The sequence below is a fragment of the Aquarana catesbeiana genome, linkage group LG09 (assembly GCF_042186555.1).
Source record: "Aquarana catesbeiana isolate 2022-GZ linkage group LG09, ASM4218655v1, whole genome shotgun sequence".
NCBI lineage: Eukaryota > Metazoa > Chordata > Amphibia > Anura > Ranidae > Aquarana > Aquarana catesbeiana.
The window spans coordinates 244,101,821-244,115,180 of record NC_133332.1 but is presented as its reverse complement, the minus strand read 5'-3'; the positions used below and the strand labels follow the sequence as shown (position 1 = coordinate 244,115,180).

The 13,360-nt window shown below is 42.5% G+C and overlaps 1 protein-coding gene across 3 annotated transcripts in view; it reads left to right on the top strand.

Moving 5' to 3' along the window:
- Positions 1-13,360, top strand: part of ODF2 (outer dense fiber of sperm tails 2) — a 95,691-nt gene that overhangs the window by 77,024 nt on the left and 5,307 nt on the right. For 2 of the 3 annotated variants that reach the window (XM_073600072.1, XM_073600074.1), the window contains exons 16-19: positions 3,512-3,670; positions 8,449-8,549; positions 11,332-11,494; positions 11,575-11,700. In XM_073600072.1, coding sequence (XP_073456173.1) covers positions 3,512-3,670; positions 8,449-8,549; positions 11,332-11,494; positions 11,575-11,700 — 549 coding nt within the window. The remainder of the gene's footprint in view (positions 1-3,511; positions 3,671-8,448; positions 8,550-11,331; positions 11,495-11,574; positions 11,701-13,360) is intronic. The other variant, XM_073600075.1, reaches the window with a different exon arrangement.

Below are 13,360 nucleotides of genomic sequence, written 5' to 3'. Positions count from 1 at the left end.
TACGGATATACCTTTGATATCCTGATTATCTCTCAAACGTTGAAGACAAGGTTCTAATGTCAGGATAAAAATTAGCGGGGAAAGTGGGCAACCTTGACATGTCCCACAGAGAAGGCATCCGACAGGTGTCCGTTAACTCTAACCTTAGCCACCTGCGGGTTTTTTTAAGCTGAACAAGGCTCCGTCCAGGTCCATTGAAACAGACTGGAATGGATGTAAATTGACAATGGTCCATTTTTTCTTTGGTTGTTAGGAGCTGACACCCTCATTGTCACAGCACACCACACTGTCAGCAGCAGGGATGAGTCATTGGTTGTTAAGGAGCCAGCACCCGCCAGTGTCCTAACAACCATGGCTCACACCCTACTTTCAGCGAGGGATTCCCCGCTGACAGCAGAATGTAAAGGTAGAGGTAGAGGCAAAATTCTTTTTAAAAAAAGGGGGTCCCCCCTAATCCATACCAGATCTGCATTTGAAGGGGAGACCTCACGGTAAAAAAAATAAAATGGTGACCCCCTATCTGAGCAATCTCCAGTATGTAGATCCATCATCAATCATGTCATCCAGCGATGTAGGTCCATCACTATGAATGACAGGTGTGGACCTGCATAAAAAAAAAAAAAAATCCCGCCAAACCTTACCACTCTTGTTGCTTCCCAGCGCCACACGACATTGCCAGTTCTCCCCCTCTCTAAAGTAAACAAAAGGGTGGGGTCATCGAGTGACACGAGCTATTGATGTCTTTGTATGTTGTCAGTATTTAGAATTTTATGCATTGAGTGAGCAGAAACCAGGGGAGGGATTGATAGAGTGCTGCAGACACCGAGCTTTTGGATAGGTGAATGAGTCTGGTAGCAGCATTCTTGAAGGGGGATAGTCTATGTAGAAGTAGGCCAACAAAGAGAAGAAAACCTATCATGGTAAACATCCTGTCACATAGGGGACTACTGGTCCTTAATGTGATAGTAATAAAGTTAAGTGAAAAAAATTAAAAGGTGCACCCAAGCACCTAAAAACCCCCCAAAAATATTTTGAGCCCCTATGCACGTGCACATACAGTATCTCACAAAAGTGAGTACACCCCTCACATTTTTGGAAATATTTTATTATATCTTTTCAACACTGAACACTGAAGAAATGACACTTTGCTACAATGTAAAGTAGTGAGTGTACAACTTGTATAACAGTGTAAATTTGCTGTCCCCTCAAAAAAACTCAACACACAACCATTAATGTCTAAACCACTGGCAACAAAAGGGAGTAAACCTCTAAGTGAAAATGTCCAAATTGGGCCCAATTAGCCATTTTCCCTCCCCAGTGTCATGTGACTCCTTAACAAGGTCTCAGGTGTGAATAGGGTGCAGGTGTGTTAAATTTGGTGTTATCGTTTTCACTCTCTCATACTGGTCATTGGAAGTTCAACATGGCACCTCATGGCAAAGAACTCTCTGAGGATCTGAAAAAAAGAATTGTTGCTCTACATAAAGATGGCCTAGGCTATAAGAAGATTGGCAAGACCCTGAAACTGAGCTGCAGCATGGTGGCCAAGACCATACCGCGGTTTAACAGGACAGGTTCCACGCAGAACAGGCCTCGCCATGGTCGACCAAAGAAGTTGAGTGCACGTGCTCAGCGTCATATCCAGAGGTTGTCTTTGGGAAATAGAAGTATGAATGCTTCTGGCATTGCTGCAGAGGTTGAAGGGTGGGGGGTCAGCCTGTCAGTACTCAGACCATACGCCGCACACTGCACCAAATTGGTCAAATTAGAAGAAAAGAGGTTTAACCTTAAACTACGTAGAGGGTTCTTTACTGTAAGAACGGCAAGGATGTGGAATTCCCTTCCACAGGCGGTGGTCTCAGCGGGGAGCATCGATAGTATCAAAAAACTATTAGGTAAGCATCTGAACGACCGCAACATACAGGGATATACAATGTAATATTGACATATAATCACACACATAGGTTGGACTTGATGGACTTGTGTCTTTTTTCAACCTCACCTACTATGTAACTATGACTACTGGAACCATGTCCTGTGGTCTGATGAGACCAAGATAGACTTATTTGGTTCAGATGGTGTGGCGGCAACCAGGTGAGGAGTACAAAGACAAGTGTTTTGCCTAAAGTCAAGCATGGTGGTGGGAGTGTCATGGTCTGGGGCTGCATGAGTGCTGCCGGCACTGGGAAGCTACAGTTCATGGAAGGAACCATGAATGCCAACATGTACTGTGACATACTGAAGCAAAGCGTGATCCCCTCCCTTCTTCAGAGACTGGGCCGCAGGGCAGTATTCCAACATGATACCGACCCCAAACACACCTCCAAGATGACCACTGCCTTGCTAAAGAAGCTGAGGGTAAAGGTGATGGACTGGCCAAGCATGTCTCCAGACCTAAACCCTATTGAGCATCTGTGGGGCATCCTCAAATGGAAGGTGGAGGAGCGCAAGGTCTCTAACATCCACCAGCTTTGTGATGTCGTCATGGAGGAGTGTAAGAGGACTCCAGTGGCAACCTGTAGAGCTCTGGTGAACTCCATGCCCAAGTGGGTTATGGCAGTGCTGCAAAAAAAAAAAAAAATGGTGGCCACACAAAATATTGACACTTTGGGCCCAATTTGGACATTTTCACTTAGGGGTGTACTCACTTTTTTTGCCAGCGGTTTAGACATTAATGGCTGTGTGTTGCGTTATTTTGAGGGGACAGCAAATTTACACTGTTATACAAGCTGTACACTCACTACTTTACATTGTAGCAAAGTGTCATTTTTTCAGTGTTGTCACATGAAAAGATATAAAATATTTGCAAAAATGTGAGGGGTTTACTCACTTTTGTGAGATACTGTAAGTAGATAAACACACACGTTGGGGGCATCTATGTTATAAGCGTTGATTGCGCTATATAAGTTATACGTTGCTGTGCACGCCAGAGCAAGAGCAATAACTCCCGTGGCTCTTGCCACTCACAGCGCCGGAGCCACGAACCCAGAAGAAACGCAGAGGGAACATGTCAGCTCCCTCAGCAGTGACCAGGAGGCTGTGCGGGTGCTTCTAAGGTTAGTATTTCATAATGAGCTAGTATGCGGTGAATACTAGTTCATTATGCCTTTTGCCTTACAGGTTTGTTTTTGTTTTATTTTTTGGGCATATAACCGCTTAACTGATGGCCTGTAAAAGGCTTTTAACGTGTCACCTATGGAAAATTTTGGGTACCAAAGTTTGATGCTGGTTCACAGGCACACACAATTTCAACGTTCAACATTTAGCTACCACTTTATTATTCTCCAGAGTCTCTGCTTTCAGAAAATATGTAATCTTCCTGGTTTTAACCATTCTTCGGGCCTAAAATTATTATTTTATCATGTGCAAAAAGAAAGAGTCTGTCAGCAAAAAGATTAAAATGATTGGCTGGGGTTAATAAAATGTGAGTGAGTATCTAGTAACATCTAATTACAATTATTCTGCATCTTGGCATATTTAAACTTCAGCCTGGCAATTTTTGTGCCTTCAGATTCATAGGAAATTTCAAAGTCGTTTAGAAGAACTGGAGAAGCTCCCAGAGATGCTGAAGATGACAGAAATAAAGCTGCAGGAATGTCACGAGCAGCTGCAGGGCTATGAGCAGAAGAATGCAGAGCTTTCTTCAATCATCTCTGATTTGCGTGTTAGGGTAAGAAACTGATGTGCCAACAAAGATGCTGAAAACAAGAGTAAAGTAAATTTTGCTGTGACCACTCCACATGGCCTTCACCCAACCCATCTCTAGTGGCTTTCTCCTTTCTCACCCAGACTATGCACATATTCTGAACAAGCAGTAAAAGCATTTTAATGATAAACTCCTGAGAAGAACAAACCCCTTAACTCTTGCCGTCAGTTTCCCTCCGCACTGTAAGAGATCATGGTCGGGGGGAGGGGTGGTGGCGGGGGTGGCAAACTATCAAGGGGAAAAAAGAGTTTGCAAAGACATGGGCTGCCTTCTCTGTCCTATTCAAACATCTCACTATAACTATTGAAGATGTCCCTCCCTTGAAAGATTCAGATAGGAAATTCAAAATACTCCTAAAAGGTCTCTTTACTGTTGCAGGCCCAGCCCTGAAATCAGCTCTTGTTGCAATTTCATTATGTCAAACTGCAGCTAACTGGACAATGAACAACCAACATGACCCTGTATTTTAGGATCTTGCTGTTACAGAGCGCAACTTCCTTCTGCTGTGCTTTCTTTTGTGGATGTCCTAGAATATGTCACAAGACAAATTTCTAGAGTGGCTTTAATCACCATTCACATGCGCAGAATCGTATGGCTAAAAGCTTGGATAACCAAAGCTGCCTGCAAATGGCACCTCACACATATGCAATTTCAAGGAAGACATCTGCTTGGTGAGGCACTTGAACAATTCATCTAAGAGGTCACAGATGGGAAGGTTTTACTTCCACTGTGGATACTTCCTACAAAAATCATTGAAGATTCGCAACCTCCTCCTCAGGAGTCCCTAGCACCTCTAAACGCAGACCACTTGTCTGCTTTAACCCACTTCAAGTTCAGTTCAGCCCTTCCTTTTGGCACAAGGCTTGTTGCACATGGGTCACCAAGCTTTCCTCAAAACGTCTTCATAATGAAGGGTGCCCTCACTCCTAAGAGTTGGGGGGATGTCTGGTACAGTTTGCCGCTCTGGGTCACAGATGTCGCAGGCTTGTGGTTCCAAAAGGGTACAAAATATAGTTCTAAACTCTACCCCCTTACCACTTTCTTCTTTTAAATCAACCAAAAGATAGATTTGCAGCATCTCTTGACCCAAAAAGTTGTGCCAAACTGCCACAAGACAGGTTCAAAGACTTGTTTGCAGTACCAAAGCCCAAAGATTCTTCCTTTTCGGGACTTAAAATCCCTTTACAAATTCCTTTAAAATTCCAAAATTTTGCATGGGCAAAAAAAATATTGGATGAGAGCAGCTTCCACTATCTTCTGATTTTCACAATAATACATCTTTACAAACATATATTAGTGCAGCGTTCTTTTACTAAACACACCGCTATATCAAAGTGCAACAAAAACTCACCCAATGTAAAAATGTAACTCTTATGTAATACTACTACGATTGTTGAAAAACTGTGAACAAATATAACTAAGTGATAAAATGTGGCGTTTGCTTGAATAAATGTCACACAGTGAAAAATAATGTTGGAAAATAACCTTGCTAATACTTAAATAAATATATTATCAATTCATATATATATATATATATATATATATATATATATATATATATATATATATATATATATATATATATATATATATATATATATACACATACCTCAGTTCCTAATACTGTGTATTGCCCCCTTTATCATCAATGACAGTTTGAAGTCTTTTGTGGTATTTGTGGATGAGACTCTTTATCTTCCCATATGGTAAAGCTGCGCATTCTTCTTGGCAAAAAGCCTCCAGTTCCTGTAAATTCTCGGGCTGTCTTGCATGAACAGCACGTTTGAGATCTCCCCAGAGTGGCTTAATGACATTGAGGTCAGGAGACTGAGATGGCCACTCCAGAACCTTCACTTTATTCTGCTGTAGCCAATGACAGGTCGACTTGGCCTTTTGTTTTGGATCATTGTCATGTTGGAATGTCCAAGTACGTCCCATGCGCAGCTTCCTGGCTGATGAATGCAAATGTTCCTCCAGTATTTTTTGATAACATACTGCATTCATCTTGCCATCAATTTTGACCAAATTTCCTGTGCCTTTGTAGCTCACACATCCCCAAAACATCAGCAATCCACCTCCGTGGTTCACAGTAGGAATGGTGTACCTTTCATCATAGGCCTTGTTGACTCCTCTACAAATGTAGCATTTATGGTTGTGGCCAAAAAAGTTAAATTTTGGTCTCATCACTCCAATTGACTTTGTGCCAGAAGGTTTGAGGCTTGTCTCGGTGTTGTTTGGCGTATTGTAAGCTGGATACTTTGTGGCATTTGCGTAGTAATGGCTTTCTTCTGGCGACTCAACCATGCAGCCCATCTTTCCTTTAAGTGCCTCCTTATTGTGCATCTTGAAACAGCCACACCACATGTTTTAAGAGAGTCCTGTATTGCACCTGAAATTATTTGTGGGTTTTTCTTTGCATCCCGAACAAGTTTACAGGCAGTTGTGGCTGAAATTTTAGTTGGTCTACCTGACCGTGGTTTGGTTTCAACAAAAAGAAAGGATAAGGGTAAGATCCAACCTTTTTGAGAGTTTTTAAGGCCAAGTCCTGGTCAAAACCTGTTTGCAGGCAGGCCAGAATGTGAGGCATGGAGTAATGACTGAAGTATCTGTGTTTACACCAGGCAATAACAGATTTTTTTGGAAGCTCTTCTTTCTTGCTTTTTGCAAGGAAGGAATTACAGACTCAGAAGTCAGCGTCTCATAAAAAGTCTGCAGAATGCCAGTTTCTTGTTACTTGTAACAAGTAAGTAATAAGTAAGAAAGGCATATAAACACTCACATAAACAGCAAATCAATCCACTTCTTAGATGGACGGGTCTGCTGACATCATCACTTTGGGCGGGGCCATCGAGTCCACGCTGTTCTACTCAAGAAACTGGCATTCTGCAGACTTTTTATGAGGCGCTGACTTCTGAGTCTGTAATTCCTTCCTTGCAAAAAGCAGGAAAGAAGAGCTTCCAAAAAAATCTGTTATGCCTGTGTAAATACAGATACTTCAGTCGTTACTCCATGCCTCACATTCTGGCCTGCCTGCAAACAGGTTTTGACCAGGACTTGGCCTTAAAAACTCTCAAAAAGGTCAGATCTTGCCCTTATCCTTTCTTTTTCAAGGGCCTCATTGTCCCTCGTAAAAACAGGTTTATCTCATATTAATCCTCCTTTGCAGCACCCTGTGCTTCATGGGGTCTCAGCTTGGTTCCTCTTGCCCTGAAAAAACTACCCTTTGAACTTGTTAGAGACTGGATCTCTCCTGCAAAGTAAACTTTTTGGTTCTCATCACGTCTGTCAGACGTGTTTCAGAACTGGTGGCCCTTTCCTGTAAAGAGCCTTTCCTCACTTTACAATGACAGGGGATGTCTTGCACCAAAGGCCATTCTTTCTCCCTAAGGTGGTTTCAGTATTCTGCCTCAATGAGGACATTGTCCTACCATCAAAATGCTCTGTTCCTGTGCATCCAAAAGTATATCTCTCTAGTTTGCAAGGACATAGAGCCATTAGAGCAGGGTTTCTCAACCAGGGTTTCATGGAACCCTAGGGTTCCTCCAGAGGTTGCCAGGGGTTCCTTGAGCAATTTCTGCCTCTCAGATAAGTTCCCACTGACACTATTGATCTTTTTAGCTATCTGTAAGGGGGTAATTCTTCCCAATGACCACAAATGTAAGGCATTCTTCCCACTGACCACTAATGTATCATGAGTTGTAGATATAATCATTATTAGCAGGGTTCCCTGAGACCAGAAAGTTATTTCAGGGGTTCCCCCATGTTGAAAAGGTTGAGAAAGGCTGCATTAGAGCAAACCTCAAGGGTACTGAGGTCGGGTTGCTCTCTCTGTCCTGATTTTCTTCTGTCTTTCTTTCCCTAACCACTAAAGAAACTTGGGTGAACAATAGATGCCCTAAAAAAAACTTCTATGTTCCTAGGATGTAACTCGCACACACTAGTTCTCTTCCACCCCTGTGACTGCTCTGCTTCTATTTTCACTAAGGCCCCTTTCACACTGGGGCGGTAGGGGGCGTCGGCGGTAAAACATCACTATTTTTAGCGATGTTTTACCACGGTATTCGGCTGCTAGCGGTGCGGTTTTAACCCCCCCGCTGGCAGCTGAAAAAGGGTTAAAACCCCTCGTATAGCGTGGCTATAGCCACGGTATTACCGCGGTATAGCCGCGCTGTCCCATTGATTTCAATGGGCAGGAGCGGTTTAGGAGCGGTGAATACACCGCTCCTTCACCGCTCCAAAGATGCGGCTGACATGAGATTTTTTCTTCTCCTGCCAGCGCACCGCTTCAGTGTGAAAGCCCTCGGGCTTTCACACTGAACAAACAGTGGAGGCTTTTAGGGGCGGTTTGCAGGCGCTATTTTTAGCGCAATAACGCCTGCAAACCGCCCCAGTGTGAAAGGGGCCTAAGGCTTAACTGACATTTTGACAGGCAGGTTCCACTCTGAGTCTGTGGAGCTTCTTCTTGTAAACGATGCCTGAAAACTGCATGTGCAGATCAAAAGCATTGTTTTCCTAAAGCTGCACTGGGGTACAGTATTTTATATGATGAATGTAGATGAAAATACTTAGAGAAGTAACTAGAAATATGAATAAAAATATGCTTAAAAAGTGTACAATACGATGAAGATTCGGGCGCAAAAACTCCTGCACCAAAAATTGGCCAGTATTTAGAAACTTTTTTTTTTTTTTTACAATACAATAGTAAGTAAAACAAACAAAAATACATTTATATGTCTGTGCAGATGGAGCAGCAGGGAGACAAGATGGAGTCTACAAGGGACCGGTACCAGTCTGCAATGGAAGAGAACAAGCTTCTGTCCCTGAAACTGGAAGAGCTGGAGAGGTACAAAAAGATGCAAGACGTGATTTCTTTAAATCTGCGGCTATTGACATTTTAAAATAGACCTGGAGCATGTATAAAATGAGTAGCTTTCTATGCTGACTGCTCATGTATGGTGAAGGGATTAAAGCAATTTATTTTTTCCTGAGTAAATCCATTTATTATTGCTGAAGTAAGCCCTTGAAGTTCAAGTTATATTAACCGCTTCAGCCCCGGGAAGATTTGGCTGCTGAATGACTAGGCCATTTTTTGCGATTCGGCACTGCGTTGATTTAACTGACAATTGCACGGTCATGCGACGCCATATCCAAACAAAATTGATGTCCTTTTTCCCCCACAAATAGAGCTTTCTTTTGGTGGTATTTGATCATCTCTGCATTTTTTATTTTTTGCGCTATAAACAAAAAAAGAGTGACAATTTTGAAAAAAAACCCCACTATTTTGTACTTTTTGCTATAATAAATATCCCCATTTTTTTAAACAAAAAAAAGCTCATTTTTTTCTCAGTTTAAGCCAATATATATTTATCTACATATTTTTAGTAATAAAAATCGCAATAAGCGTATATTGATTGGTTTGCGCAAATGTTATAGCGTCTACAAATAGGGGATAGATTTATAGCATTTTTATTGTTGTTATTTTTTTCTTTTTTTTACTAATAATGGCCACGATCTGCGATTTTTTTTTTTATCGGGACTGCGACATTTTTGCGGACACATCGGACACATTTGACACATTTTTGGGACCACTGGCATTTATACAGCGATCAGGGCTATAAAAATGCACTGACTACTGTATAAATGTCACTGGCAGGGAAGGGGATAACACTAGGGGGCGATCAAGGGGTTAACTGTGTTCCCTCTCTGTGTTCTAACTGAAGGGGAGATGGGACTGTCTAGGGGAGATGACAGATCGCTGTTCATACTTTGTATGAACACACGATCAGTCGTCTCTTCTCCCCTCAGAGAACCGGTTCTCGGTGTGTCACGAGCGATCGTGGGAGCCCATCGGTCATCGCGCCCGCCGGGCACTCCCATCAGCTCCAGGGGCGACCAGCGGGCGCCCCTAGTGGTCACAGGGCGACGCGACATAACATAATGTCGTTTCGCCCAGCTGTGCCATTCTGACGCAGTAAAACTGCGGCGGCTGGTCGGCAAGTGGTTAAAGGCAGATTAAAAAAAAAAAATTTAAATAACAAACATGTTATACTTGCCTGCTCTGTGTAATGGTTTGCACAGAGCGGCCCCAATCCTGCTCTTCTCGGGTTCATGGCCCCTCCCTAATGATGAGTGCCTCCAGAGCAAGCAGCTTGCTACGGGAGCATCCAAGCAGGCTTGGTCCTGAGCCGCTGCTCTGTGTGTCCATTGACACATTGAGCACGGCTCAGCCCTGCCCCCGCTTCTTTTCTCATTGGCTCAATGGCTGTGATTGACAGTAGCAAAAGCCAATGGCAGTACTCAAGTATTGGGGTGGGGAGGGGGGGGGGGCTGCTGCACACAGAAGGTTTTTTTTACCTTCATGCATAGAATACATGCATAGCTCTTTCAATTTTAAAGGTACGTGTACATTCAGCTCCAGTAAAAATGCATATAAAGTACATTTAGGCCTCATGCACAACGCCAGTGGCGTTAGCTGTAGAATTAGTTTTTTAGCAAAACTATACTCCCACAAAAGCTTATGGCTCAAAAATGCTCAAACACTGAATAACTGTGTTTTTTTTTTTTTTTTAGAGTTTTTCAGAGTTAGAGCGTTTTTACAGCTGAAAAACTACTCTTCAAACCCACCAGTAATGGTTTTTTTTCCAGCCAGAAAACGCCCCTGACAAAAAATGCTGATAAAAGCCTATGTGTGCATGGACAGATAGGATAAAATGCTGGGGTGTTTACTGGCTGCAGAAAAAAAACGCAGTGAAGCCAAAAACATAAGCTGTAAAAGAACATCCAGTGTGCATGAGGCCTTATACTGCATGTGAATTGTTATATCTGCAAAATGAATTGCAATTCTGTTCAGCCAGTTTTGTGATCCACACAGCCCTGTCAGCTCCTGCACCACCCTGTAGGCTACACTACAACCTCATCCAGGGCCCACCTTAGCCTGTGACTGGACAAAAAAAGGAATCTTGGTACATTGATGCTGGCAGAATCTCTATGTGGGATGGAATAGAAATGCTCATCTGCTTACATGCAGCACTTCCTCGCTGGCTGGATAAGTGAGGGGTCGCTGTCTTACTGGTGATTTGCATTCTGCAGCATTTTCAGCAGCAAAGGAGTGATGCCTCGCTCATCTTGCCCACAAGGTAGTGACACATGCATGCGGGTGTTTTTCCAGCACAATTTAGAAGTTTCTGTTGCTGGAAAATGTTCACCAATTAGATCACTAGTGTGACATCAGCCTTAGATGGACACCCCTCCCGGAGCAAAATCTCTCCTGATTACAGGCTGTGCAGGAGATTACAGGAGGCTGATGTAGGACAGATTGAGATACTAGTAATTCTGTCAAAAATGTATTCACAACACATAGGTTTAGCATTATCTATGGGTATTTAATGCTGGTAAACACTTTCAAGAGTTCAGGTTTTTTTAGGTCCCTGTGTCCTTGTTGGGCAGGTTCCCCTGACTTTGTCCTGTTGACCACATGAAAACAGGGGGAAATCTTACCACTGGGAAAGCAGAGTGCAATAAAAAACCTGGCAGAGGATCAAACACTCCCTGACTCATTCCAAAAATGTGCCCAGAGCCTTGCTTTATCTGTTGGCTGACTTTCAGATTTGCTTTGCATTTATCAGACGGATGGAGGATGCTGGAACACAGAACAGAGAACTTCTGCAAGTTGTGGCCAAGCGGGAAGAGACAATCCATCAGAACCAGCTGAGACTAGAAGAAAAATCCCGGGATTGTGCTTCTCTTTCACGGCAGCTGGAGGCAGCCATCGAAGAATCCCGGAGACAGGTAAGTCACCTGTGTGCACGTCATCTGTATCTGTATAAGGCTTTAGCAGAGGTTAGATCTCTTGTATAAAACCATTACAGGTGGAACAGACCAAGGAACGAGCTTCATCCAAAGAGAGGGTGACACAAGCTAAAATACTTGAGCTGGAGACGCAGCTGAGCAGGACCAAAACTGAAATCAACCAGTTTCGACGCAGCAAAGAGGATGTAAGTTATGAGAATGGCTTAAAACTTCCTTATTAATATAGAACTCTGTTTAATATGGGTTTGCATCTAAACTGGCAAATTCCAATCCGATTTCAGGAGAAAAATAATATACCTTTCCTTCATTCACTGGGAGCATAGAAAAATACCCTATACTTCAGTGTATGAAGGTGCATGTTACTTACTTCCCTTTCTGTCATGTGACCACGCTAGTGTTTGGCAATTGACAACTCAGGCACCCAATGATGTCACAAGGGGGCGGGAGAAAGTCATCAGCCCAGTGTAAGTTCCAAGTTGTACCTACACTGGTCTTGTTCTCTTTGCTCACAGTGGCCAAACAGAGCAAAAGGAAAGCAAGGGGAAGGTGAGTATAGGTAGCTTGTGTGGCTGACTTTAACCACTTAAGGACCGAGCCTCTTTTTGAGATTTGTTGTTTACAAGTTAAAAACAGGTTTTTTTGCTAGAAAATTACTTAGAACCCCCAAACATTATACATTTTTTTCTAACACCCTAGAGAATAAAATGGCAGTCGTTGCAATACTTTCTGTCACACCGTATTTGCGCAGCGGTCTTACAAGCACACTTTTTTTTGGAAAAGATACACTTTTTTTGAATTAAAAAAATAAGACAACAGTAAAGTTAGCCCAATTCTTTTTTATAATGTGAAAGATAATGTTACACTGAGTAAATTGATACCCAACATGTCACGCGTCAATATTGCGCCCGCTCGTGGAATGGTGACAAACTTTTACCCTTAAAAATATCCATAGGCAACATTTAAAAAATTCTACAAGGTTGCATGTTTTGAATTACAGAGGAGGTCTAGGGCTAGAATTATTGCTCTCGCTCTACCGATCGCGGCGATACTTCACATGTGTGGTTTGAACACCGTTTTCATATGCGGGCGCTACTCACATATGCGTTCGCTTCTGTACGCGAGCTCTGCATTTTACCTTTTATTTTTACACTGTTCTTTTAAAAAAAAAAAAAAAAAAAAGTGTCACTTTTATTCCTATTATAATGAATGTCAACATCCCTTGTAATAGGAAAAAAAAAGCATGACAGGTCCTCTTAAATATGAGATCTGGGGTCAAAAAGACCTCAGATCTCATATTTACACTAAAATGCAATAAAAAGAAAAGAAAAAAAAAAAAAAAATGATGTCGTCATGGAGGAGTGGAAGAGGACACTAGTGGCAACCTGTGAAGCTCTGGTGAACTCCATGTTCAAGAGGGTTAAGGCAGTGCTGGAAAATAATGGTGGCCACACAAAATATTGACACTTTGGGCCCAATTTGGACATTTTCACTTAGGGGTGTACTCACTTTTGTTGTCAGCGGTTTAGACATTAATGGCTGTGTGTTGAGTTATTTTGAGGGGACAGAAAATTGACACTGTTATACAAGCTGTACACTCAATACTTTACATTGTAGACAAGTGTCATTTCTTCAGTGTTGTCACATGAAAACATATAATAAAATATTTACAAAAATGTGAGGGGTGTACTCACTTTTGTGAGATACTGTATCTCTGTGAATGAATGAACAACGCAGCTGTGTGGGCGGAGCCAAATTGAATATTTGACAGCAGATGCTGAAGCTGAGAAAAAAAAACCTCATGCTGTCACAGGGGGAGGGGGCATGCATTGGGGGTGGGGTTTGCTT